The sequence below is a fragment of the Leucopleurus acutus genome, assembly GCF_964270905.1.
Source record: "Leucopleurus acutus genome assembly, chromosome: 1".
Classification (NCBI taxonomy): Eukaryota; Metazoa; Chordata; class Mammalia; order Artiodactyla; family Delphinidae; genus Leucopleurus; species Leucopleurus acutus.
Window position 1 is genome coordinate 151,629,408 of NC_139142.1, and position 15,207 is coordinate 151,644,614.

General features: G+C 37.9%; 1 protein-coding gene across 2 annotated transcripts in view; it reads left to right on the plus strand.

Annotated features, from left to right (window-relative positions):
- Positions 1 to 13,904, plus strand: part of GABRG3 (gamma-aminobutyric acid type A receptor subunit gamma3) — a gene marked incomplete at both ends in the record, with an annotated part of 621,394 nt that extends 607,490 nt beyond the window's left edge. Inside the window, 3 exons of one of the 2 annotated variants that reach the window (XM_082846300.1) lie at positions 7,676 to 7,872; positions 8,143 to 8,220; positions 13,623 to 13,904. In XM_082846300.1, coding sequence (XP_082702426.1) covers positions 7,676 to 7,872; positions 8,143 to 8,220; positions 13,623 to 13,904 — 557 coding nt within the window. The remainder of the gene's footprint in view (positions 1 to 7,675; positions 7,873 to 8,142; positions 8,221 to 13,622) is intronic. The other variant, XM_082846301.1, reaches the window with a different exon arrangement.
- Positions 13,905 to 15,207: the final 1,303 nt, after the last annotated feature.

The following is a 15,207-nucleotide window of genomic DNA, read 5'->3' on the forward strand; positions in this document are numbered from 1 at the left end:
GGCTTCAGTCGGAGGGCAGGGAGAGGACTGGTGGCGTGAACACAGCATGAGGAGGTTACTGCACTACGGCTAGCCGGGAGGGAGTCCGGGGAAAAGTCTGGACCTGCCGAAGAGGCAAGAGACTTTTTCTTCCCTCTTTGTTTCCTGGTGCGTGAAGAGAGGGGATTAAGAACTCCGCTTAAAGGAGCTCCAGAGATGGGCAAGAGATGCTCAGGCTGCTGCTGCCACCACTAAGAAAACTGTGCGAGCATTTGTCACTCTCCACACCTCCCGTCCCTGGAGGCTGTGCAGCCCTCCTCTGCCAGGGTCCCGGGATCCAGGAACAACTTCCCCGGGAGAACGCACAGGGCAACTCAGGCTGGTGCAACGTCACGCCAGCCCCTGCCACCGCAAGATCGCCCCGCACTCCGTAACCCCTCCATCCCCCCGGCCTGAGTGAGTAAAGCCCCCTAATCAGCAGCTCCTTTAACCCGTCCTATCTGAGCAAAGAACAGGTCCTCCAGCGACCTACAAGCAGAGGCGGGGCCAAATCCAAAGGCAAAACACGGGAGCTGTGCAAAGAAAGGGAAATCTCTCCCAGCAGCCTCAGAAGCAGCGGAATAATCTCCAACATCAACTGTGCAACTGTGGAATACCTGAATAGAGAACGAATCATCCCAAATTGAGGAGGTGGACTTTGAGAGCAAGATTTACTTTTTTTTCCCTTTTCCTCTTTTGTCAGCGTGTAGCTGGATGTTTTTGTGTGAAATTTTGTCTGTATAGCTTTCTTTTCACCATTTGTCCTAGGGTACTATGCGTCAGGTTTTTTGTTTTGTTTTTTTATTTTTTTTAAAAAAATTTTCTTAATATTTTTTAATAACTATTTTATTTTACGTTACTTTATTTTCTTTTCTTTTATCCTCTTTCTTTCTTCCCTTTTTTCCTCTTTCTTTCTTTTGTCTCCCTTCTATTCTGAGCCGTGTGGATGAAAGGCTCTTGGTGCTGCAGCCAGGAGTCAGTGTTGTGCCTCTGAGGTGGGAGAGGCAACTTCAAGACACTGGTCCACAAGAGACCTCCCAGCTCCACATAATATCACATGGCGAAAATCTCCCAGCAATATCTATCTCAACACCAGCACCCAGCTTCACTCAACGACCAGCAAGCTACACTGCTGGACACCCTATGTCAAACAACTAGCAAGATAGGAACACAACCCCACCCATTAGCAGAGAGGCGGCCTAAAATCGTAAGTCCACACACATCTCAAAACACACCACAAAATGAGGACCTGCCCACCAGAAAGACAAGATCCAGCCTCATCCACCGGAACACAGGCACTACTCCCCTCCACCAGTAAGCCTACACAATCCACTGGACCAACTTTAGCTACTGGGGACATACATCAAAAAGAATGGGAACTATGAACCTGCCTCCAGCAAAACGGAGACCCGAAACACAGTGAGATAAGCAAAATGAGAAGACAGAAAAATACACAGCAGATGAAGGAGAAAGATAAAATCCCACTACACCTAACAAATGAAGAGGAAATAGGCAGTCTACCTGAAAAGGAATTTATAATAATGATAGTAAAGATGATCAAAAATCTTGGAAATAGGATAGAAAAAAAATGCAAGAGTCATTTAACAAGGACCTAGAAGAACTAAAGAGAAAACAAGCAACGATGAAGAACACAATAAATGAAATTTAAAATACTCTAGAAGGGATCAATAGCAGAAAAACTGTGGCAGAAGAACGGAAAAGTGACCTGGAAGATAACGTAGTGGAAATAACTACTGCAGAGCAGAATAAAGTGAAAGAAAAGAACTGAGGACAGTCTCAGAGACCTCTGGGACAACATTAAAAAAACCGATATTCAAATTGTAGGTGTTCCAGAAGAAGAAGAGAAAAAGAAAGGAACTGAGAAAATATTTGAAGAGATTATAGTTGAAAACTTCCCTAATATGGGAAAGGAAATAGTTAATCAGGTCCAGGAAGCACAGAGTCCCATACAGGATAAATCCAAGGAGAAACACGCCAAAACACATAGTAATCAAACTGTCAAAATTAAATACAAAGAAAACAAGGGGAAGACAAATAACACACAAGGGAATCCCCATAAGGTTAACAGCTGACCTTTCAGCAGAAACTCTGCAAGCCAGAAGGGACTGGCAGGACATATTTAAAGTGATGAAGGAGAAAATCCTACAACCAAGATTACCCAGCCAGGGTATCATTCAGATTTGATGGAGAAATTAAAATCTTTACAGACAAACAAAAGCTATGAGAATTCAGCACCACCAAACCAGCTTTACAACAAATGCTAAAGAATCTTCTCTAGGCAAGAAACACAAGGCAAGGAAAAGACCTACAATAACAAACACAAAACAATTAAGAAATAAGAATAGGAACATACATATCGATAATACATAGCGATAATTACCCTATTTATATGGGTTAAATGCTCCCACCAAAAGACACAGAGTGGCTGAATGGATACAAAAACAAACCCATGTATATGCTGTCTACAAGAGACCCATAACAGACCTAGAGACATGTTAATGGAAACCAAAAGAAAGCTGGAGTAACAATTCTCATATCAGACAAAATAGACTTTATAATAAAGACTATTAGAAGAGACGAAGACGGACACTACATAATGATCAAGGGATCTATCCAAGAAGAAGATATTACAATTGTAAATATTTATGTACCCAAATTAGGAGCACCTAAACACATAAGGCAAATACTAACAGTCATAAAAGGGGAAATCAACAGTAACACATTCATAGTAGGGGACTTTAACACCCTACTTTCACCAAAGGACCGATCATCCAAAATGAAAATAAATAAGGAAACACAAGCTTTAAATGATACATTAAACAAGATGGATTTGATATTTATAGGACATTCGATCAAAAACAACAGAATATGCATTTTTCTCAAGTGCTCATGGAACATTCTCCAGGATAGATCATATCTTGGGTCACATATCAAGCCTTGGTAAATTTAAGAAAATTGAAGTGGTATCAATTATCTTTTCTGACCACAACGCCGTGAGACTAGATATCAATTACAGGAAAAGTTCTGTAAAAAAAAAATACAAACACATGGAAGCTAAATAATACACTACTTAATAATGAGGTGATCACTGAAGAAATCTAAGAGGAAATAAAAAAATACCTAGAAACAAATGAAAATGGAGACAAAACAAACCAAAACCTATGGGATGCAGCAAAAGCAGTTCTAAGTGGGAAATTTATAGCAATAGAATCCTAATTTAAGAAACAGGAAACATCTCGAATAAACAACCTAATTTTTTTTTCATTTAGGCAAGGCTTTCTTGTATTTTTTTAACATGTTTATTGGGCTATAATTGCTTTACAATGGTGTGTTAGTTTCTGCTTTATAACAAAGTGAGTCAGTTATACATATACGTATGTAGCCATATCTCTTCCCTTTTGCGTCTCCCTCCCTCCCACCTTCCCTATCCCACCCCTCCAAGCTGTCACCAAGCACTGAGCTGATCTCCCTGTGCTATTCAGCTGCTTCCCACTAGCTATCTATCTTACGTTTGGTAGTGTATATACGTCCATGCCTCTCTCTCGCTTTGTTACATCTCACCCTTCCCCCTCCCCATATCCTCAAGGCCATTCTCAAGTAGGTCTGTGTCTTTATTCCTGTCTTACCCCTATGTTCTTCACATTTTTTTCCCTTAAATTCCATATATATGTGTTAGCATACTGTACTTGTCTTTCTCTTTCTGACTTACTTCACTCTGTATGACAGACTCTAGGTCTAGCCACCTCATTACAAATAGCTCAATTTCGTTTCTTTTTATGGCTGAGTAATATTCCATTGCATTCCATTGTGTGGCACATCTTTATCCATCGACAATGGGCACTTAGGTTGTTTCCATCTCCTGGCTATTGTAAATAGAGCTGCAGCGAACATTTTGGTACATGATCTTTTTGAATTATGGTTTTCTCAGGGTATATGCCCAGTAGTGGGATTCCTGGGTCATATGGCAGTTCTAGTTGTAGTTTTTTAAGGAACCTCCATACTGTTCTCCATAGTGCCTGTACCAATTCACATTCCCACCAGCAGTACAGAGTGTTCCATTTTCTCCACACCCCCTCCAGCAGTTATTGTTTCTAGATTTTTTGATGATGGCCATTCTGACTGGTGTGAGATAATATTTTAGTTTTGATTTGCATTTCTCTAATGATTAATGATGTTGAGCATTCTTTCATGTGTTTGTAGGCAACCTGTATATCTTCTTTGGAGAAATGTCTATTTAGGTCTTCTGCCCATTTTTGGATTGGGTTGTTTGGTTTTTTTTTTTGTTATTGAGCTGCATGAGCTGCTTGTAAATATTGGAAATTAATCCTTTGTCAGTTGCTTCGTTGACAAATATTTTCTCCCATTCTGAGGGATGTCTTTTGGTCTTGTTTATGGTTTCCTTTGCTGTGCAAAAGCTTTGAAGTTTCATTAGGTCCCATTTATTTTTCTTTTTATTTCCATTTCTCTAGGAGGTGGGTCAAAAAGGATCTTGGTGTGACTTAGTCTTAGAGTCTTCTGTGTATGTTTTCCTCTAAGAGTTTGAAAGTTTCTGGCCGTACATTTAGGTCTTTAATCCATTTTGAGCTTATTTTTCTGTATGCTGTTCGGGAGTGATCTAATCTCATACTTTTACATGTACCTCTTCAGTTTTCCCAGCATCACTTATTGAAGAGGTTAAACAACCTAATCTTGCACTTAAAGCAATTAGAAAAAGAAGAACAAAAGAACCCCAAAGTTAGCAGAAGGAAAGAAATCATAAAGATCAGATGAGAAATACATGAGAAAGAAATGAAGAAAACGATAGCAAAGATCAATAAAACTAAAACCTGGTTATTTGCAAAGATAAAACTGATAAACCATTAGCCAAACTCATCAAGCAAAAAGGGAAATGACTCAAATCAATAGAATTATAAACGAAAATGGAGAAGTAAAAACTGACACTGCAGAAATACAAAAGATGAAAGATTACTACAAACAACTCTACGCCAATAAAATAGACAACCTGGAAGAAATGAACAAATTCTTAGAGTTGCACAACCTGCAAACGCTGAATCAGGAAGAAATAGAAAATATTAACAGAACAACCACAGGCACTGACATTGAAACTTTGATTAAAAATCTTCCAACAAACAAAAATCCAGGACCAGATGGCTTCACAGGCACTTTGAAACATTTAGAGAGGAGCTGACACCTATCCTTGTCAAACTCTTCCAAAATATAGCAGAGGGTGGAACACTCCCAGACTCATTCTATGAAACCACCATCACCCTGATACCAAAAGCAGACAAGGACGCCACAAAGAAAGAAAACTGCAGGCCAAACGTAAAATACACTCCCAAACGTACACTACGAAACATAAAATAGATAGCTAGTGGGAAGAAGCAGCCGCATAGCACAGGGAGATTAGCTCTGTGCTTTGTGATTACCTAGAGTGGTAGGATAAATAGGGTGGGAGGGAGCGAGACGCCAGAGGGAAGATATATGGGAACATATGTATAAGTGGTTCACTTTGTTATAAAGCAGAAACTAACACACCATTGTAAAGCAATTACACTCCAATAAAGATGTAAAAAAATGCAACTCTGATGTTGAATCAACAGATAGGACATTTGATCAAACACAACAGAATATACATTTTTCTGAATTGCTCATGGAACATTCTCCAAGATAGATCATATCTTGGGTCACAAATCAAGCCTTGGTAAATTTAAGAAAATTGAAATTGTATCAAGTATCTTTTCTGAACACAACGCTATGAGATTAAATATCAATTACAGGAAACTATCTGTAAAAGCATGTATGATTACAAATATTCAAGGATTTAAAATAAAATAATGAATTACCAGATGACCAGATGGATAACAGCTGATGTAGTATATTAAAAAAGAAATTCTAGAGTTAAATGTATAATAGTCGAATTGAAAAAAAATCACTAGATGAGCTTAAGAGCAGATTGAAAAATGGCAGGGGAAAAAAGTCATGTATAATTGAAAACCATCATATAAAATTTAACTAATCAGAAGAAAAGAGGGAATCAAAATATTTTAAATGAACAGAGCCTCAGTGATCTTTGAGACAGTATGAAGATGTATAACATAACTGCACCTGGTGTTCCAAAACATGAGAAAAAAGTTTTGAAGAAGTTAGGTAAAAATACCCAATTTTACTGAAAAATACCTACTTATAAATTCTGTAGAGATGACATGGTCAACATTTTTTTAAAAAATTAAATTGGACATATATTTATTGTGAAATCTTCTTTCATAAAAATACCTGCCAACAGTGTAGACTTTTAAAATTTACAAATCATTTTTACAAAACGTTTCACAACTTGCTCACTTACAACATGGAGAGCCTGGCATCCTATTTTCACTGAATTGATTAAAGAAACTCATTTTAAACAAGGTAACTTTATATGACCAAAAGTTGAAAAGCCAAGAGCAAGGCTGAAGCCGTTGACTTCTAGTTCATTATCTTGTACACTTACTCAAGCTGTTTATGCTGTGCTGTTTGATTTATTCTACAACTGGCCTGTGCTGATTGCCAGGTCAGATATGCATTAAACTGTAGCTGGAAGCAAACTGCAAACCTGGTATCTGATGTGTGTGCATCTGTCACGTATACCTGATCCCTGATTAGTACTTCTGGGCAGGTATTTTATAGTACTCCCTTTGAATCACAGAGGTGGAGTGTTAAAATGTCTATTCTTGTGAGTCTGTTGTCTATGTCACTAGCCTGCCTGTCTGACAGCTCTTGCATGTTCTAATTTCCTGCAGGCTCATCATTTCACATGATAATCATCCAGTTATTTCACTCTTCATTTTAGTAAACTCCATTTCCTTTTCTTGTTTTTCTTTCATCACATGCATGATCCTTTCTTAATTTTTTCCACACTCTTTGATTAAATCTTTAGTGTTAGTCGACATATATGAAATAGATTGAATCGAGTGTGATTAGTTAACTAATTAATCAAAGAATCAATACACTTATGCAAAGCACTTATTGAAAAGCCTAGAATGCTAGGCACAATATTAGGTAATAGGCAAGCAAGATGAGCAAGATACAGTTTTTCTCTTAATGATCACACCGTCAGTTCAGGGAGACATACTGCAAAGACATATGCAATTCTCTGTGAGAAGCAGAAGAGTAAGGTACATAGAAGGTACAGGAATAGTGAAACTACATATTATCAGATCTGCCTGGGGTACTACGAAGCCGTTTGCCTCAGAAAGAGTGCTGAGTCTTCAAGAAAAAGAGTTTACAAGTTGCATAGAGAAGGAGAAGACAAAAAGTGGTTTATCTGGGCAGAAAAAAAGTGTGAGATGACGAACTGACGGAAAGTACAGGGGACTGAAAATTGTATTTTCATTAAAAATATATTTGAGGCAAAATGTCAAACAGTACGAGAATAACTGAATAAACTGGAAGATATTAACTTAATTCAGGTATTTTAATGTTAATGTGAAGACTATAATAAAACATTTTATGGAACTGTTGCTTACAAAATTAAACAATTACAATTAAATGTATTCTATTTATGCAATGTCAAGAAGCAATCACATAAAAATAAAACACTGTCGCAATGGAGGGATCCTGTGTGACCCCTTTCACAACTTGGTATGTGTTCCCTGTGCAGGCATAACCACAGTGCTGACCATGACCACACTCAGCACCATAGCCAGGAAATCCTTGCCTCGTGTTTCCTATGTGACAGCCATGGACCTCTTCGTGACCGTTTGCTTCTTATTTGTCTTTGCTGCTTTGATGGAGTATGCTACCCTCAACTACTATTCAAGTTGTAGAAAACCAGCTAGCACTAAGAAAAAGACATCGGTGAGTTCCAGTAGCAAAGATTTTCTGGGAGGATAGGTAAATGATTCTTATTCATAGGATCTTATATAATGATATAAATAGTTGAAGAAGTCTTTATAAATACAACACAGGTATTCCAAAGATATGAATGTGACATTCAAGCACTCTTCAGCTTCACCTACCAGTGGCGTGGACTGATGTGATCATACTTTAAAGATTACTCTTTACCAGTGTTTTGTGATGCAGATTTCCATAGTAGTTTTCTAAATACTTTTTCTGATTTCCTTGTAGTTACTATATCCAGATTCCTCAAGATGGATTCATGAACGCTTAAGTCTACAAGCCCCCTCCGTACGTATAGCACTGCAAGTGCAAATATTTCTGAGAACTCTGGATAAAGTACAATAGAAAGATATTATTGTTTACATATGCACTTATTGGAGGCCAATGAATAATGCATGTACTCCCTTCAAAAATGTACTTAATCCTTTAAAATATGTCCAATTAAGAAAATTTGGAAAATAAAGGGAAAAAAATCACTCCTTCTACCCCCCCCCGGGTAAAAGTGTATACCATATATATTCCTGTAACTCAAAAATAATTATAAATACATTTCTGGGTCAAAATATTAATTTATAGGATCATCTTAATAATTGTATCATATGTTCATGATTGATGCACAATCTTGGCTGGACAAAGGGCTAATCCACACTTTTTCACTTTTAAACATATTTTTATCATTACAGTTCTGTACATACTTGTAACTATTAGTCTAAATTCTTAGACGCAGAATTGGCTACGCCAAAGATTGCACAAGTTTTGCCAAAATGCATTCCACCAGTACATGTATCAACTCATTTATCCTCACAACACCCATTCTACTGAAAGGACGCCGAGATGTTGAAAACATAAGGCCTCTTAAATATTGAGTAAGGTTTCACAATTTAAAGAAAAATTGTTATATTTAATTATTAATGTGCTTGAATATTGATTGTATGGATTAATGTAAGAATTTATTGAAAAATTGAAAAATATGTCTTTAAATCATTGATGTGCGCTACCGCTTTTATCATATAACAATTTTTACGTATAACTATTTCTATTCCTTTATACATGTGAACTCAGAAATTGACAATAATTTATGCCTAAGCATACACCACTATTGGTTTTCTAACTGCTGATCAGCACCGTATGTTCAGTGCATTTCAGACAATTTTCATCAGCATTTCTTCAAGTGTGTATCATTGTAGTTCTGACAGAAGGTAAGGCCATTTTTACACAGTGAACATATAGTTCTGGCCATCAAATGCTGCCAAATAACAACGCATTGAAAAGTAAGGTGAACGGGTGGGAGCGGGGGATGCTGAATAACAGAGAAATATCAGAACGAATAGCCTGAGGCCGGAGAGCACATTATATCTTCCTCGACTCTCAGTCTTCACACTGCCAGAGTGCTCGGAGTGGAGAAAGAAATATTGACATCAGTGGTGTAGAAATGATACTGTCAAAAGAAAGAATAACTAGAAGCTAGAATAATTTATTTTTCTTAAGCAGGAAAGTGTAATGACCCTGAAGAAAGTCATAGAAAAACAATTCACAGACAGAAAAAGTTCCAGGCTATGTGCAAAGACGCAGTCAGAGAAAACTTCAACAGAAGTTCAGAAGAAAGAGGAAGGGGGAGTTAGCTGACAATATCTTCAACTCTATTCTGAAAGATCCACATGTTAGTTTAGTTGACGGGCCACTACCTCCGAAAAGGAAAAGCAGAGATGAGCAACCTCTCTGCGATGAGGGTCAGCAGCAGGCTCCACTGATGACCACACATTGCTTTGGGGAAAGTTGTCCAAATAACTGTGCCACGATTTCCCAGCCCATAGTATGCAAGGCTAGTCCACTCTGGGTGTGCAGTAGTACCCGCTGCCAGGAAACAGCGTTCTGAGAAAGTCACATTGCTGCAATATACAAACAGGCGAAACAGGAGTGAGTCGGGAAGGAACCTAACTGGCCTGAAGATGACCTTGGAGACTCCTTAATTAAAATATCTATTTTATTTTCCTCTAAGAATTTTATAGTGTCAAGCTTTATATTTAAATCTATAATCGATTTTTGAGTTTATTTTTGTGTATGGTGTTAAGAAGTGTTCTAATTTCATTCTTTTACTTGTAGCTGTCTAGTTTTCTCAGCACCACCTATTGAAGAGGCTGTCTTTTCTCCATTGTATATTCTTGTCTCCATTATCAAAGATAAGGTGATCTCGTGGGCGTCAGTTCATCTTTGAGCTTTCTATCCTGTTCCAATTTATCTAGTTTTGTTTTTGTGCCAGTAACATACTGTCTTAATTAGTGTAGCTTTGTAGTATGTCTGAAGTCAGGGACGCTGATTCCTCCAGCTCCTTTTGTTTCTCAGGATTGCTTTGGCTATTCGTAGTCTTTTGTGTTGCGATACAAATTGTGAATTTTAAAATACTAGTTCTGTGAAAAATGCCATGGATAGTTTGATAGGGATTGCATTGAACTTGTAGATTGCTTTAGGTAGTACATTTTCACATTGTTCATTCTTCCAACATAAGAACATGATATATATCTCTCCATTTGTTTGTATCGTCTTTAATTTCTTTCAACAGTGTCATAGATTTCGGCATACAGATCTTTTGTCTCCTTAGGAAAGTTTATTCCTAGAAATTTTATTCTTTTTGTTGCAGTGGTAAATGCGAATGTTTCCTCAATTTCTCTTTCAGATTTTTCGTTGTTAGTCTGTAGGAATTCAAGCGATTTTTGTGCATTACTTTTATATAGTGCTATTTTACCAAATTCAATGATTAGCTCTAGCAGTTTTCTGGTAGCATCTTTAGGGTACTCCAGGTGTTGTATCATGTCTTCTGCAAACAGTGACAGTTTTACCGCTTGTTTTCGATTGCGATTCCGTTTATTTCTTTTTCTCCAATTGCCGTGGTTAAAACTTCCAAAATGCTGTTGAATAATAACAGTAGGAGTAGACAATTTTTTTCCCGATGTTAGTGGAAATGCTTTTAGTTTTTCACCATTGAGGATGATGTGGGTTTGTCTGTGGGTTTGTCATATATGGACTTTATTATGTTGAGGTAGGTTCCTTCTACGTCTACTTTCTGGAGAGTCTTTTCATAAATGGGTTTTGAATTATGTCAAAAGCTTTGAAAACTCTATTACAGAAATCACAGAAATATCCTTTCTGACCAACCACCTAGAGAAATGGAAATAAAAACCCAAGTAAACAAGTGGAACCTAATGAAGCTTAAAAGCTTTTGCCTAGCAAATTATATATATATGAAAAAAACCCTCAAATGAAGCAACTGATAAAGGATTAATCTCCAAAATGCAGCTCATGCAGCGTAATTTCAAAAAACAATCCAAAAATGGGCAGAAGACCTAAATAGACATTTCTCCAAAGAGGATATACAGAGTGCTAACAAACTCTTGAAAGGATGATAAACATCACTAATCATTAGAGAAATGCAAATCAAAACTACAAGTTTTCACCTCACACCAGTCAGAATGGACATCACACAAAAAACTACAAATAAATGCTGCGAAGGTGAAAAGTGAACACTTTTGCACTCTTGGTGGGAAAGTAAATTGATATGGCAACTAAGAAGAACAGTATGGAGGGCCCTTTAAAACCAAAACAGTACTACCATATGATGCTGCAATCCCACTACTGGGCATATACCTTGAGAAAACCATGATTCAAAATAGAGACATGGACCTCAATATTCATTGCAGCACTATTTATAATAGCCAGGTCATGGAAGTAAGCTAAGTGTCCATCGACAGATGAATGGATAAAGAAGATATGACAATATGTACAATGGATTAGTCATAAAGTGAAACTTAATAGTCATTTGTAGTGAGATGGCTGGACCCACAGTCTGTCATACAGAGTGAAGTAAGTCATAAAGAGAGAAAAACATACCGTATGCTAACAAATATATGTGGAATCAAAAAACGTTCTGATGGGGCTTCCCTCGTGGCGCAGTGGTTGAGAGTCCGCCTGCCGATGCAGGGGACACGGGTTCGTGCCCCGGTCCGGGAGGATCCCACATGCCGCGGAGCGGCTGGGCCCGTGAGCCATGGCCGCTGAGCCTGCGCGTCCGGAGCCTGTGCTCTGCAACGGGAGAGGCCACGACAGTGAGAGGCCCGCATACCACAAAAAAAAAAAAACAAAAAAAAAAACGTTCTGATGAACCTAGTGTCAGGACAAGAATAAAGACGCAGACCTAGAGAATAGGCTTGAGTACACGAGGAGGAACAAGGGTAATCTGGGACAAAGTGAGAGAGTAACATTGACATATATACACTACCAATTGTAAAATAGACAGCTAGTGGGAAGCAGCCACATAGCACAGGGAGATCAGCTCGGTGCTGTGTGACCACCTCGAGAGGTGGGATAGGGAGCGTGATAGGCAGTTTTGTCCCAGATATCTTATAGTTTTTAGCCTGGGACCTCCATGAGCACCCTCTGACTCTCTAGTGAGCTCTTTCCCTGCAGAGGCTTCTGATGTCCATTTTGAGTAAGCTCCTTCTGTTGGGCTCGCCTGCCTGTAATTGCTGAGCTTCTCTGTGTGACCCTACACAGGTACAAAGTGTTGAAGAAATATGATGAAAATCTGGCTGAACACTGTCAAAATTCATGTGCCATTTTCAATAAAGGCAGATATTTTCCAACTGGAGTTTGTTAGAAAAATACTAATACTTCAGACAGACACAGGAATCTGTTTCTTTAGCAAACCTTCAGGTGATATTTACACCCTCTCAGGGAGAAGGAGGATATGTATCTACATTATAACCTAACTTAGAGCAAAATTTTCATTTCTGCCCATTGCCTAGAATTGTTGATGAAAGTAGACAGCTGCACCATGATGTTCCTGTCTAGCTATTGGCTTGTGCACAGTAGGACGAGGACATCTTGATTAAGGTCGGTCCTCACACACAATCACTTCCTAATTAAAAAGATGTCCCCAAAGGCTACCAGTAGTAATACCGAATGCTCTACATCTCTACCTGCTTCTCTGTGGTTTGACTCCACAGAGCTACAAATATATTTAATCAAACTATTCTCATTTATGTGTGACTGTAAATTGTCCTGTCTCCTTATCTGCTCCATACTGACTTCCAACATCAGGAGGAGAGTTTGTGAAGTAGAAAATATAACATTCCAATTGTACACAGATTTTGGCTATCTAGAGATGACAAGCAATGTCTGGTACCCACACATTGAAAACTCATTTTTCACCTGAATTGCATGGAACAAGAAGATTCTCTCATCATCCTTATGCACTTTTTAAAAATACTGTTTGATAATTTAAAAAAAAGAACTTTACTTCTCCACACTTTATTATATGTATTTTTTAACATTTACGGAATTTTTTATGTGTGTGTGTGTGTGTGTGTGTGTGTGTGTGTGTCTGTGTGTCTGTGTGTCTGTGTGTATACTCCAAATCAGAAGAGAAGTAGGCAGAACAGGGACTTGAAATTGCAAATACACATTTGAAAATAGGCTTATTCTCCCTTATCAGTAACCCAAGAAATACAAGATTTGCAAACGTCACTGTAGTTTTTCATGCATTAAATTTGCAAAGACTGAACTTTTCAGAGCAGGAATGAGGGTGGGCATAGGGCATGGCACAGTCCTCTTTATTTATTGAACAGGCATAAACTGTACTTATTGCTTGATACACCTTGGGCTGATCTTGATTCATCTCATGTTGATATTTGTGTTTTTCTTGTTGCCAGCAGAACTATTCTCTCCTTAATATGAGTCCACCACCACCGGCAATGGTTACCCTAAACAATTCCGTGTACTGGCAGGAATTTGAAGACACCTGTGTCTATGAGTGTCTGGATGGGAAAGACTGTCAGAGCTTCTTCTGCTGCTATGAAGAATGCAAATCAGGATCTTGGAGAAAAGGGCGTATTCACATAGACATCTTGGAACTAGACTCATATTCTCGGGTCTTTTTCCCTACATCGTTCCTGCTCTTCAACTTGGTCTATTGGGTGGGATATCTGTATCTCTAAATTTTCCTCCTGGTGAAAAATGAATAGTGTTAGGTTTCCTTCTAAACTTTGGCCCTACCCAGACCAATAGTGATCAATTGGAGTAGCAAGGAAAGATACTACTCAGTTTATCTGAAATTATGTAATACCTTTGAGCAGCGTAGGAGTATGTGGCAAATATTTCTATTATGTATTTCAGGTTCACACAAACATGCGAGCACACAAACAGGTTAATTGAGTTTTAAAGTGATATTCTTGTTAATTCTTACTGAATCTGTAACGTGGAGATATATTTTTCTGGATATTGGAAGCAGCTGCGAATTTTCCTTGTGAAGAAATCTGTGAAACCTACAAGCAAATATCTGAGAAGCTCTTAGGCCCGGCCCCTTTCTGTATCTTTTCTTTGCAACCCTTGGCAGCACCGGTGTCCATGTATGCGAAGTCACTGCTGGCCAAGATACACTCTACTGATCTCAGCGCCCAGGCAATCTGAGTTCAAGTGTGAACTGCAGTGAGTTACCACCCAGTTTCCTCTCTCTGTGGCCTCTTTGCTCTGGCACCATCTTCACTGGTTGGCATTCTTTAATAACTTCACCCTAGGCTTGGGAAGGATGTATATGCATTATCAACAAGTTTTCAGTTGAGAAAAAAAATTAATTTTCATAATTCTCATGTAGCTAAAGTCAAAGATGTTTATCTTTGAACACCAGTAGGTCAACATTTTACCTTGAGTTGTGTTTTACTAGACGAAGGTGAACCCCACAGTATATGCTATTATGAGTTCAATGATTATCTTTCAAAGATGGGTATACAGCATTCACAAGCCATTGTTTTGACATTGCTTTCCAGTGTGTGAAAGAAGTGTAGATAGAATTTTTACAAAATTTTCTTAGTGAATATTGTTTCAAGTGAAATCAACTTTAGAAGCAAAAAAATGGGTAATGGTTATCATCAATGATACATTTTGAAGAAAAAATTATTTTATACTTTGAAATATGGATATGTAGCAAGATTCCAAAGGAAAAAAAACCTTGAAATTATTACTCTTTTGATATTTTTATAACACAAAGCCAAGTTGCTTCTTGATGTTAGTTCTTTGTTATAACTGGATGCTAGTATGTACTTCACATGACTCTTCAGAAGCTTTCCATCATTGATAGGAAAAGAAAAAGTCCTACCGGTAGGTTAACACATAAATATCTGTTGGCATTATTAAAAATTTCGTACTAATTTTTTTTCCTCTTTCTCATTCAGAAAATTGTATTTGTTTTATTGGAAATTACATTTTATTTTAATTATATATTTGGAAATATATTACTCAGAA